Below are 13,865 nucleotides of genomic sequence, written 5' to 3'. Positions count from 1 at the left end.
TCAATTCCTGCTATCTTAGATCTTAGAACTTCTCTGGTTACAGATTGAATCTTAATAAGAGTGAATTATTCCCTTTAAATAAGCATGTACCTACTTATGGACGTTTACCATTTAAATCGGTTACTGATTCATTTATATATTTAGGGATAACAATTACGAAAAAATATAAAGATTTATTTAAAGCTAATTTTTTACCTTTAATTGATCAGATTAAACTTTTATTTACCAAATGGTCGCCAATCTCTTTGTTTTTGATTGGTCGGATTAATGCTATTAAGATGATCATTTTGCCCAAATTTTTGTATATATTCCAATCGGTTCCAACTTTTATCCCAAAATCTTTTTTTGATAACGTAGATTCAAAAATTCCCTCATATATTTGGCAAAATAAAAATCCTAGGTTAGGTAAAAGGTATCTACAGAAATCTAAAAAGGAGGTGGGGCTTGCCCTCCCAAATTTTAGATTTTATTACTGGGCAATTAATATTCGATATTTAAAATTTTGGTTATGAGATTTGGATGTATCTTTAAACCCTCGTTGGGTAAATCTTGAATCTAATTCATTACAAGGGTTTTAGGAACTTCACTTCCTTTTACTTCTTTTAAGTTATGTAAACAAATGAATAACCCAATAGTTAAGCATACTTTACGTATATGGTTTCAATTCCGAAGATTTTTTGGGTTTAATCAATTTATTCTAGCAAGTCCCATTATATCAAATTTTCTTTTTCAACCTTCCACGATGGATCAAGCTTACTTTGATTGGAAAACCAAAAGTATAATATCTTTTCGTGATTTATTTTTGGATAATTGTTTTATGTCTTTTGATCAACTCTCTAATAAATATAATTTACCCAGATCTCACTTTTTTAGATATTTACAGATTAGAAACTTTTTAATTACTGTTTCCCCTAACTTTCCACACCCATATCCAATGGACATTTTGGAAAAAATCTTAGATTTAAATCTCTCTCAGAAAAGTGTAGTAGCAATTATATATAATATAATTATGAATTTATGTCCTGATGCTTCTAATAAAATTAAAGCTGACTGGGAAAGAGAACTTGAGATTAATATACCGACTGAGAAATGGGAAAAAATTCTTCAGTTGGTGAATTCATCCTCTGTATGTGCTAAGCATAGGTTGATACAGTTTAAAGTAGTGCACAGGGCTCATATGTCCAAAGACAAACTATCTCGTTATTACTCTTATATTAATCCAATATGTGACAGATGTCATTCCGAGATAGCTTCTTTAACCCACATGTTTTGGTCATGTCCCTTGTTGGAGAAATATTGGAAAGATATTTTTGATATTATTTCAACGGTCCTAAACATAGACTTACAACCTCATCCAATTACTGTTATCTTTGGATTACCAATGATAGACTTAAATAATTTAACCTCTTCATCACAAAGGATGATTGCATTTCTTACTTTAATGGCTAGAAGCTCCATTTTGTTGAATGGAAAGAGACTAACCCTCCTAAGGTATTTCATTGGTTTTCACAAACTATGCTGTGTTTGAATTTGGAGAAAATTAGAAGTGCAGTTTATGACCCTTCCATTAAGTTTGAAAAAACTTGGAGGCCATTCATTCAGCATTTTCACTTGATGTAATTTGATCATTTCCAAACTTGTTTTATCTCTCTGTACTGTTGTTGGAGGGGAATGGAGTCGTCGACACTAAGGTTTTCTTCTTTTCCATTTTTAAGTTGTTAGTTTTGCCCAAGTCTTTTAGTTTAGTTGATTAATTCTGTTTTTCTTTGGGCATGGGGTTTGTTTTCGGTTTTGTTTTTTTTTCTTTTTCATGATTTTTTTTCAGTTTTTTTTGATTTGTATTATCCGTTGTCAGTTCTACATGATTGGGAGCTTTGTTAACTTACACTATTTGATTTTACAATTACTTTTCCTAAGTGTAACAATATTTCTCCTACTATTTGTATTATTGCTATGTTTTGTTTCTATACTTCGAAATTAATAAAGAGATTGAAAAAAAAAGAAAGGAGTGTAATGGAAAAGAGACGTAGAAGAGCATCACAAGTGGACAGGCCGGTGAGAAAGTAGTTTAGCATGCAGGCCATCATCAGTCAGGACACCGAGTACAGGAGATGGGACATTTATGTTGCAGTTGTATAAGTCACTGGTGAGGCCACACTTGGAGTGTTGTATACAGATTTGGTCACCCTCTTATGCGATTAAACTGGAAGAGAAAGAGTGCAGAAAAGATCTAAAAGGATGTTGTCATGACCAGAGGGCCTGAGTTGGCAGGCTAGGTCTCCATTCCTTGGAATGTAGACAGATGAAGGGCGACCTTGTTTAAGCATTTAAAATTCGGAGGGGCTTTGATAAAGTGAACGGTAGCAGGCTTTTCCATGCATAGGGGAGTCCAAAACTGGGGGACATAAAATTAGGGTGAGAGGGGAAAGATTTGCAAAGGACCCGAGGGTGGTGAGCATACAAAATCATGGCTGATCTGGCACCAATATGACACTTCATAAAACACCATAGTCCAGAGTAAAATTGCATGTCCTCTTCAATTCAGAAAGATGAGGCACTATGATGTCAACTTGGCTGGAAAACTCACAAAAATTTTTCTCCTTCCATAACACACTTTTATAGCGTATTCTTAGCAAACTTAGTACATTTGACCCCAGAGTTTCTTCCAATTATATATTTAGCCATTAGTAATATATTTTCACCACCAGGACATCATTTTACTGCATCACCTGTTACTCAAACTTTTATCCACATCTTCTGGTACTTCCGTAACTTGAAGTCTGCTTTCTATTTCCCCTCCGCTGGCTATGCCCTCCTTTTTAAAATCCTGATCCTTGTTTTCAAATTCCTCCCTAGACTCACACCTCCTGGAGTTTAATTGTATTTAGTGCACTAATGGATGCCATGGTTAGCTCTAACACTCCATTAGAGACTACCAGAAAATCAGAACATTGGAAAAATTAACCTTAAAAAATTCAGGGTGGTTTTCTCTCTGATTGCTGTGCTAAATGTGACTTGAGTTGTTCCAAGTTGCTAAGGTTTTACTGTCATGAAATATGGGAGGTGAATTGCTGCCTTAAATAATCCTCAAAGGACAGCAGCATAAAATGTGGGAACAGTGGTAAGTGCCTTCAGTGTGGGTGGCAACACTCCCTCTTCCCAAGATCACCCTTACAGGTTGAGCCATATGCCATAAGTGCCTTCAATCCAAGGCACAAGCTCACTGTTCAGGCAGAGGCCATAATAGATCTGTACTGGGGAAAAGTGCTATGAGACCTCGCAGTGTGCATATTTTTGAAAATTTCAGGCAGATTACGAAACCTTGGTGTGTCCCAGTCAAATCATGACCCTTCTGATTTGCTGCAGAATTTTCTCCTTGTTTTATCGAGAGTAAATGTTATTGCTCTGACCTCCTTTGGTAAGGCAGAGAAGAACATGGTCAAGGATGATGACATCATCAGGAGCATGAAAGACGCTGTAAAACGTCCAACGTGCTGAGGTGAATGACGAACAGAAGTGCCTGGTCCAATTTCCTGATGGTGGGAATTCCACGAGAAATGGGCATTGTTATAGTAAGGTACGCAACAAATATAGGAAGGCCATCAGAATGGGAAAGATTTTTTTTAATTTAAGGAACACTTACTTCAGACTGTACAACGCAGGATTTACTCAGATTTGGGCCTCACTTAGTCAGCACAAAGTAGGCCTCACCGCCATTGTCTGCTTGGGTATTCGAAGTCTGCACTGTCTGTCCTGCTCATTATTTAGTGCTCTGCCCATTTTTACTTGTTGGATTAAGGGAGGAACTTCAGAACATCTTGCACCTGATTGGCGGCTATAGTTTTCCTAAACAATCACTTTCATTTGAAGTGCTACCAAGCAGCAATACATGACAACATTTCTATGCCTTTGATTGTTTCTTCTTGCATACCAATCCCTGATTGCACATTTTCTCATCACTCTCCGAGACAAGATTTGCCGGATTTCCTAACTGAGAAAAGCTGATAGTCCTAGTAAGCTGATAAATCAAAAGGAAATGATTATAGCCCTGAATGAAAGGCAATCAAAGCAATGAAACAAATTTCTGCATTACTTCATTGCACTTCAGAATGTTTAAAGGAGTCTTATGATCACATCCCATGATGAAAAATGAAATCTAAAAGATTGATAGGTGGTTTGTCAAAAAACAGTGAAGGATGAATTCAGCTGCAGCTACACGCTATTCCATTAGTTAAACTCTCAGGAGGGTATAGGAGATCTTTTTGAAAAATAGTTCTGGGTAAATGGTCTTCACCTTTGAAACTATTTTGAACATTATCTCTTTGCAACATCTTTCCCAATATTTTCAAGCATTGGACCCAGAGAGGGGTCAGAGAACAGATGGAGAAAATGAAATGAGAGCTCAGCAATACCAGAGACTGTCAACCATGTACTGTTTGGTCTGCTCTCATGTCCTTGGAGTCTGAACAATTACTAATATTTTTCTATCTTAGTTTAATGTTTTGTTATAAAGGTCTAGATTTAAAGAAACTTACTAAATTTAATACGAGGAAACAAAATAATAAGATTAAGAATACACCATTAACACATTGAGATTAATATTAACCTGCTATATTTCTAGTAAGCAACAGAAAGGCATCCCTGAGAAATGGAAATTTTGAGTAAGGAAATACTTTATTTTCACATTGATTTTTATTTACTCAAACTGAACTATAATTCCCTATTTCCCTGCTCTTTCTATATCAGGTAACAGAAAAATAAGGCAGGATTCTTTTGAACACATATACCAGAAGGTACCTACTGGCTTTCCATCCAATCCAAGAGGGCCCTAGAATCCAAAACCAAAACAACACTTTAGGATGATTGGATTATTTAATGACCAAAAATATATCAGCAAGGCTAAGTACATAAAGAACTTGGAAGTAATAAATAGAGATATTTTTCAGTTTTGTACTTTGATAAGTATTATAAGTAATGAAATTAAGTACAATGTGACATTACTCAAAAACATTAAAAATGCAATTTGAAAAGATTCTTCTGTATGCCAATTTCATGCAGATGGATTTAAAAGGCTGCAGTTGCATGAAAAGCAACACACATCAAAGTTGCTGGTGAACGCAGCAGGCCAGGCAGCATCTCTAGGAAGAGGTACAGTCGACGTTTCAGGCCGAGACCCTTCGTCAGGACTGACTGTTAGTTGCATGAAAAGCTGTTTTTGGCACCTATGAAGAATAATTAAGTAGTGTTGGTAATTCCATTATCCTTTAAAGATTTTATTAAAATAATTTTAACATATAAAAAGAAACAAGGATTATCATTGATTAAGGTGGCTGAAAAAATAATTAAATGCTTTGAGCTGAGTTTTCTGGGTTTTTTTTGGATCAGTAGGATGCCAAAGAAGAAAGCCAGTCAGGCATTATGCTCTGCTACATACCACTGTCTGAGAACTCTGCCACACCATACGTTAGTGGACATGAGATAATTATAAATGTGTCACAACTTTCCTACTATTTTCACTCTTCATCAAGACACATAGATTGTCAGCTAAGAAATAATATTGTGCTCAGAGTGAGCTGGGGAGAAACCAGAGCAAGAACTGAAGAAGAGTTTGCACAAGTGTTTTAAGAGTAAAGCCATTCACAGGTCCAACAGTTCAATGAAAATATGGAAGATATATTAAAAGGAGGTAGAAGATCAACTCCTTCTCCTGTTTCACAAATGCCTGAATTAGACAGTTCAGCAATATATCATGAGAATCTTTATTTCTTCACCAGGATAAACTTTCTCAAACCAGAGTAATTTGCAACTATCTTCTACTTGTCTCCCTGTATCAGACTGACACTTACCTCCAAATCCCTGCCAGTAGGAGGACCTCTTTCTTTTCTAGTTGCTCAATTAGGATACATTTAAAAAAATACTATACAGTATTACCTAAATAATGGTTTCAGCTACATAATAAATATCTATGAGAAGCTTTAGCCATTGGAATAGAAATACTTCTTCTTGGTCACTAAATGGAATGAGGCACAGCATACACACAAGTGCATATATCATGGAAGAATGTTTACACAGTAATCACACCTGGAAAACCTATGAACACTTTGCTGTTTGTGCTCTTCACTCCACTCACCTCGCTACAGTTAATGGCTAAGCCTTGATACAAGTATTTGGAGGGTAGTTGATTTCCAGGGCCATTACTGTCAAAATGTTCCCTTCTCACCTAACATCGACACGCAGACCTCAAAAGGTAATTGAATAAATTAGAGGAACCGGAAACCTAACCAGTTTTCTCATTGTAAGCCAGCATCCTGTAAGCAATTATATGAAGTTAACTAATTCAGAACAAGGTTTTTTTCTGGGGTCTTTATGGTTTAACTTGGTAAACTCAAAAGCCATTTAAAAAGTCTGCAAAAATGTCTTAACTGGGAGAACTAGGTACAACTTCTACGATTTTTGTGTTATCTTTTTGTGCACCATTGAACCTGAAGCCATATAGCAATGGAAACTAAATTGGCATCTGATTATCATGATAAAGTCAATTAGTGATAGATTAATAGTTGAAAGGTTTATCCCTGAAATGATTATATCATGCTTAAAGGATCTTAATACAAAGAGGTTAGAATCAAAAATTATTCTTCATGGTAATGTAACACATTAGGTATAATATAATTTTAAGAGTAGTCAACACCAACAATCATATCATCTAGCAGTCACCATCCACAATTGCCCACCAGAATGAAACAGATATTTCTAATCTCCCATTACTCCTATTGCTCAGGTACAAATGGTTTGGTATGTGGGCACTGAGTAGAGGGAAGCAGGTTAAAGTGGAAGACAAATTAATTTCATATCACATTCTCGCATCTCAACCTAACTCTAAGAAACCACAGAAGTCTGAGAAAGAAGATGAACATATTCCCAAGAGCTGCATACAGAAGGTAGATGGGTCATCTGGACCCAGGCCACCAGGTCCTAGTCTGGTCTGTTCATGTTTTGTTATCTGTTTTCAGAGTTCAGAAGGGAATTATACAAACTGGACTAAGGTTAGTTCCGTTCCTTGCAGGAGATTGTTCAGCCATGTAAGGAAGGGGATATAGGAAGGAAAGAGCATCATGTTATATGATACTGGGATAAGATGGATTTAATAGACTGTGCAGTGCTTGGTTTCTAAGTTTGCACATTTGGAAGCATGTTTGCCTGTATTTCCCTTTTAATCGAAACCATCACCATTCCCCACTGCAGCATTCAGCAGTCATTAGCACACTTCTTCCCCCCAGAAACACACTCAACTCTATTTCTTCTTCTCACCAAGTCCCCATCTCACATTCTCCTACTGTAATGATGAATGTAGGGTAGTGAACCCAGGTGGGGAGTAACTGGAGATTCGAATACAAAAGAGCGATGAGAGTTTATTCTCAGAAGAATCAACTAACATACGCAGGTCACTCGGAACGGATATCACTCTGGAAAGGCTAGTCAAGACTGAGTGACAAGTGTATATAATTTAAATAGTACAAGGTTGCAAGAGAGACCCGCAGTTACTAATAAACAGCACGGAAAACCTCAGAACAATTAACAGGTGACAAAATCCACAAATTAACGATATTCAGGTGAAGGAGCGACAAGGTCTGGGGCTCTCATGGGCCTCCCACTGGTCCAAAGGGCAAGAACTTCTCCCTCTGGCAGGCTCCTGATGGCCCAGGATGATCAGAATGGTGGTTGTGAAAGTCAGGGTCCAAAATATCCTGGAAGGAACCCAGCACCTCTCCTCTGGACCATATCCTTCCCAGTCCACCATGTTTTGCATCTTGCCACATACCATGAGGGGGCCCAACAGTCGCTGAACTATATACACCAGGTTTCATCAGTAATACGGGGAGGTGGAGGAGGCATTGAGACAGGATCCAAGAGGCTGGTAAGTACAGGTTTAAGATGGGACACTTGAAAAGTAGGGTGGATGCACACGGCATGCAGTACTTGCAGACAGCGTAGCAGAATTGATCCAGCAAAAGATCTTAAATAGATTGATATAACGGGGAGCCAACTTCTGAGATTCGACTCGTATGGGGAGCTCTTTGCTTCATAGCCACACTTGCTGTCCAGAATAAAATGATGGACCTTGCCATCTCTGGTGGTTAGCATGGCATTGTTGCTGTTGAGAAATGGCCAACAGGGTTGCCCTGGCCTTTGACCATTTATCCTGCATCTTTGAATTAATTGGTCAGCTGACAAAGCACCCACCTCAGATTCCTGCTCTGGAAATAATAGAGACTTATAGCTGAATTGGCATTCAAAGAGTGACGTTGCTATGGAAGAATGTTGGAGAGTATTATGAGCGAATTCAGCCCAGATCAAATGGTCACTCCATGCTGTAGAATTCCCTGAAACCAGGCACCTTAAGGTTCTCTCCAAATCCTGCTCAACTCTCTCAGTCTGCCCATTGGTCTTCAAGTGGAAGCCTGAGGAAAGAATTGCAGAGGCCCCAGTGAGATGACAGAAAGCCTTCCAGAATTTAGATGTGAACTGGGGACCACCATCCAAAATAATATCCTGGGATAAACCATGTATTCAAAAGATGTTCTGTAGCAAATCGATAGCACAATCATAATCCCAATGAGGTGGAAGTGTGGTGGCCCTCTTGTTGCTAAATACCTCCAGCAAATCAGAATAATCAGGGGTACTGGAGAAAATTCAAGTGAAATAGAATCTGGTTCCAAGGAATATAGAAAGGATTCAGGAGAACTAGGAAGTGACTCAGAAGTTCCTGAAGACAACTTGGGAGATCTGGGAAGCAACTTGGAAAGTCCTGAAGGCAACTCAGAAGATAAACGATTGATCAGGCATAAGGTTGACCACCCTGGATGGAGCAAGTGGACCAATCAATCAGAGGGTTTTGGAAAGCCAGCCAAGGCTGACCAAGAATGAGTGAAATCTCAGGGGAATGGATAAGATAAAATTGAACAGATTCCGCATCCCAGCTAATAGTAAGTTTGAGAGGAGAGGTAAGAAAACAAATTTGCCCCAGCACCAATGGTCTTCCATCCAGAGTCGTGGTGAGGAGTGACTGGTCTGGATGGGAAAAATCTCTAAGTTGTCTGTTCAGCCCGAGATCTAGGAAATTGCCCAGAGCATCAAAGTCAACAAAGGCTCCAAGGGCACGGTGATGTTCCTTCCATGATAAAAGAGAAGGTAGCACCACTCCTGAAGTAGCAGAGCCAGGAGAAAAAATTAGAGACTGTCACAGACCTCTCCTTCCTGACGGTCTTGGAAGCCTTCCAAATAATCCAGGGCAAGAAGAGTGATAGTGGTCAGCCTCTCTGCAATAAACGCAACATTTCTCTCTTCTTCATCTCTCCCACTGAGATGGAGAGAGTCTGGTTCAGCCTAGTTACATTTGTTCCTCAGAAGGAGGAGGTAGTGGAGGTATGGGTGAAGTCCTTGAATGCGGGGTTGAAGAAGATGTGGAATCTGTGTGAAGGAAAGTTCTTTGGGAAAATTCACCACGTCTTTCTCGCCTCCTTTAGAACAGTGGGTCATCAATCTGGATTGCCAGGTCTATGAGACTCTCCAGATCTACAAATGCTCTCTGGCTGCTAAAACATCCTTAAGGTCACTATTAGGACCCCGATGAATTATGGTGGTCAGTGCCTCCATGTTCTAACTGCTCTCTGCAACCAAAGTGTGGAATTCTCTGGAGTAGTCCACCACAGACCGTACTTCCTGATGTAGATAGAGGGGCCTATTGGCTGCCTCCTGACCACCAGTGAGTGATTGCACACCCTCCTCATTGTTCCAGTAAAGAGGTCTACATCGAAGCAGGTGGCCAAATCCTTCTCCTGTAGTGCCATTGCCCAAAAGAGGACCCTGCCCAAATGGAGTGAGATGATGTGTGCCTCCTTACCTCAGCCTGAAGGGGACCCAAACAGCTGCAACTCAAATGCAAAGGTGCATTGTATCAAAACCCCCGGCAAGACACGGGGTTACCATTGAACCAATATGTTTAATTCCCAGGAGTTAGAGAAATCCATGGCAGGAGTGCTCGGAACTCGAACCAATCTCAGAAGAACGTAAATCATGCCCACTGGACTTGGAGAACTTCTGCAGCGAGGTTAGTATCTCCTGGAGCATGTGTTCATGTCTCCCAACAGCTTCTCCTTGGCAGGTCAATGTTGTACACATCTGTTCACAGCCAGCTAGGTCCATGATAGCTCAGTCGTGCTGTAACTATGAACTCAGGGTTGCGAACCCAGGCACGGAGTAACTCAAAACTTGAGTATAAAACACTGATGAGAGTTTATTCACAAAAGAATCAACAAAGATGCACAGATCACTTGGTATGATTTTTTAAATTTATTCATTTACAGGATGTGGGCATCACCAGCTAAGCCAGCATTTATTGCACATCCCTAGTTGCCCTAAATCGTTACTATGGAAAGGCTAGATCAAGACTGAGTGATGAGTGCTCAGTGTATGTGACTCAAATAGTACAAGATTGCACAAGAAACCCACAGTTACCAATAAACAGCATGAAAACCCTCAGGGAGCAATTAACAGGGAAAACAATCCACAATGAAGTAAATTAATAATATTCAGGAGAAGTAGAACACAGAGGTCTGGGGCTCTCGGGGGCCTGCCACATGATCCAAAAAAGTTTATGATGCCTGCTCATTACTCACAACACACACAGTAAATAGAAGACCTTGACTCAAAGACTTGGGAGAATCGGCCCAATCCAGAGACGATGAGAAAGCTGGGCTTGCCACCACAAGCAGCAGATGAGGTAACTGGCTGTAATGCATTAAAGGGACAGCTAGATAAAAAGAATGCAAAGGAGAAAAGGATGGAGAGATATGTTGATGGAGTAAAAATACTCTGGAGGAAGCTCATGTGCTGTAGAGTCTGCAGAGCTGATCTGTTTTGGAGTAATAAGAACTGTTTTAAAAAATTTTATTGAGATACAGCACTGAATAGACCCTTCCGGCCCACCCAGCAACCCCCAATTAAATCCTAGCCGAATCACAGGACAATTTACAATGCCCAGTTAGCCTACCAACCAGTGTGCTTTTGGACTGTGGGAGGAAAGTGTATTCACACTCCTTCCTCAGTACTCTGCACTTGCCTCGATATTCATCTCCTCCCCCCAATCCAACTCACTTGGCTGTTTCCACATCACTCCATCCATCCAGTATTTGAACAAGTGCAGCATATCACTGCTCACTTGCAACACACTCTTATCCCCTTTCTGCAGGAGGGCACAGGCCCAGAATACAAGGATATCCCCTTAGAAAAGAGATGAGGTGTTTCTTTAGCCAGAGGGTGGTGAATCTGTGGAACCCATTGCCACAAATGGCTGTGAAAGTCAAATCGTTTCTTGTATTTAAACTAGAGGTTGATAGCTTCTTGATTAGTTAGGGCATCAAAGGGTACGGGGAGAAGGCAGGAAAATGGTGTTGAGTGGATAATACATCAGGCATGATAGAATGGTGAAGCAGACTCGATGGACCAAATGGCCAAATTCTACTCCTATCTCAGGTGGTCTTATGGTCTCACACAGAGGAGGGGCAGAAAGAAGTCAGTAACAGGAAGGAAGCAGTAATCTCCCACCATGCATTAAATTTCATGCGTTCTCCGTTACTGAAACAAATATTGGTTAAGATTGCATTTTTCACAGCAATGTGCTCTGGCTCACTTTAAGATGTGACTTATATGTTCATCAACTTCTTCCAGACTATCCTGGGATGAGGCCAGACCTGTCCTTGGGAAAAGTGATTAACATCATTACATGGATAGACAGAGTCAATTAACTGAAACCATAGTGTGGCTTTCACAGTAAAAATGGCTTGTATATGTCACCTGGATGTCAAGCGCAGACTGTTACAGACATGTCTTATAATTTGGTGAACCATTCAAGCACATGATATTTCTTCCTATCATCCTTTCAGAGGAGGATTAGGATGGCATGGTTAGGAAATAACTGACTGTGGTGAGTCACCGTCTCGTGTGACTTGCTGAGAAAATAATGGCTGTTCCCAAGTTACAATATTATTTCAACTTTGTACCTGTTTCTGGTTGCAGCATGGGGGAAGACTACTCAGGAAATCATGCCTGTACAGATCTGCTGAAAGAATTAGTCCCACTGCCCTGTTCTTTCTTCATTGCCATGCAAACGTTCATTCCCTACTTGAGTAGTCAATTTTCATCTGCACATTCCCCTGAATCAGCTTCAACGACTGATTCAGCCACCAGATTCCAGATAAAATAAATGGCAGGAAACTAATACTCATCTCATTCTGCCTCAGGAAGGCAACATCCATTATTAAGGACCCCCATTGTAACGTCTGGATCAATATTTTCTAGAGCTATGACCCCCCCCCCCCCACCTTGCACTACATACTGATCTGTAGACTGTGCATGCGCTGTTGTCCATGCATGCGCATTGTTTGCGTGCTTTCTCTCATTGCAATATGAACACACTAGTTGAAGCCATCTCCTGTGTGTGTGCTTTTATTTAATTGATATGTAGTTGTGCACGGGCAAAACAAATGGGCAATGAGTACAAACCTGAATGTCAGAGAATATCATGAACAACACCGACAGTTTCGGGACAAAACAGCGAGTGTTAAACAGCACGAGAAAGTCATCACAGACACTAACAAAGGCGTGGGTAGTTGCCTGCATTGTACACAATGAAAGATGTGCTGAATTTATAGTGAAAATAATGTGGCAAAAGCTTCATTTGGGAAAGTTGATGAATTTGATAGCATTAATGAAGGCTGGCAGTCGCATCTCGAGAGGTTTGAACTGTATTGTAATGTGAACAATGTGGAGAAGCAAAAGAAGCCCCTACACTTCTTAGCTTAATGGGCCCAAGAATGTACAGTCTCTTACACAACCTAGTACTGTAAGCCCTCAAAAGCCAGCAAGCAAGATGTTGGACGAAATTGTCACAATTGTACAAAATCACATAAGCCCTAAACCACTGGTAATAGCTGAGAGATTTAGATTTTACAAAAGGAACCGGTCAAAAGATGAAAGCCTTTCTGAACACATTGCAGAAATGCGCAAACTTTCCCAGTACCGCGATTTAAGAAATGGACTTCCTGATGCATTAAGGGATAGGCTTGCATTTTTCCAAAAGACTGAAGTAGGGTAAATACTGAAAGGCTTTTATTCACAGTAAAATATGACTTCCAGTATGCTGAGTGTCTGCCCTGGACTGAGGAGGAGTAGCAGGGCGAAATCACTTTTATTCAGGGATCTGTGGGAGGAGCCACAGGGGCAGTCAGCAGAGGGGCGTGTCCAGGCAGTTAACCCAGTTACAACGTATATATATGGTTTACCACATTCACCCCTCCTTTTTTTAAAAAGAGTCCCGCGGGGTGAAGTGACTGACAATATCTAAAACAAGTATATTTACAGGTCAAGTCTATCAGGCGGTCGAGTCTGTCGCTGTGATCTACGTAGCACCAGTTGTGATTGCATTGGCGATGGCGGTTGTGCTGGCTCCGGCCTGACTTGAGGTGCCAGCACGTTAGGCGTCGGTAATCCCTCATTCGTGTGCCTCACACCCGGTATGGGAGTGTCATGTGGTGTCTGTGTAGGGCTTGGAGTGCGCAGTGTCCGCTGGGTACGTATATCGGTGGGTACGGGGTCAATAGTCACCACGGAGTGTTCAGGGTAGGGGCCCGGTGCTCCTGCGGGCGCCAGGTCGCGGATGGAGACTGTGTCCTCCCGCCCATCAGGTAAAACCACGTAGGCATATGGAGGGTTCACATGAAATAAGTGAACCCTTTCGACCATCGGGGAGTATTTATTACTCCTCGCATGTTTCCGGAGCAGCACTGGCCCCGGGGATGTCAGCCAAG

General features: G+C 40.6%; 1 protein-coding gene across 1 annotated transcript in view; it reads right to left on the bottom strand.

Annotated features, from left to right (window-relative positions):
- The window catches only part of LOC140200842 (uncharacterized), a 173,829-nt gene that overhangs the window by 75,554 nt on the left and 84,410 nt on the right, over positions 1–13,865 (bottom strand). Inside the window, exon 6 of the mRNA XM_072264474.1 lies at positions 4,802–4,828. Coding sequence (XP_072120575.1) covers positions 4,802–4,828 — 27 coding nt within the window. The remainder of the gene's footprint in view (positions 1–4,801; positions 4,829–13,865) is intronic.

This window comes from Mobula birostris, chromosome 7 (assembly GCF_030028105.1).
Source record: "Mobula birostris isolate sMobBir1 chromosome 7, sMobBir1.hap1, whole genome shotgun sequence".
In the NCBI taxonomy this organism is placed as follows: Eukaryota; Metazoa; Chordata; class Chondrichthyes; order Myliobatiformes; family Myliobatidae; genus Mobula; species Mobula birostris.
The sequence above is the reverse complement of the archived record's forward strand: the minus strand, read 5'-3'. Positions and strand labels throughout refer to the sequence as shown.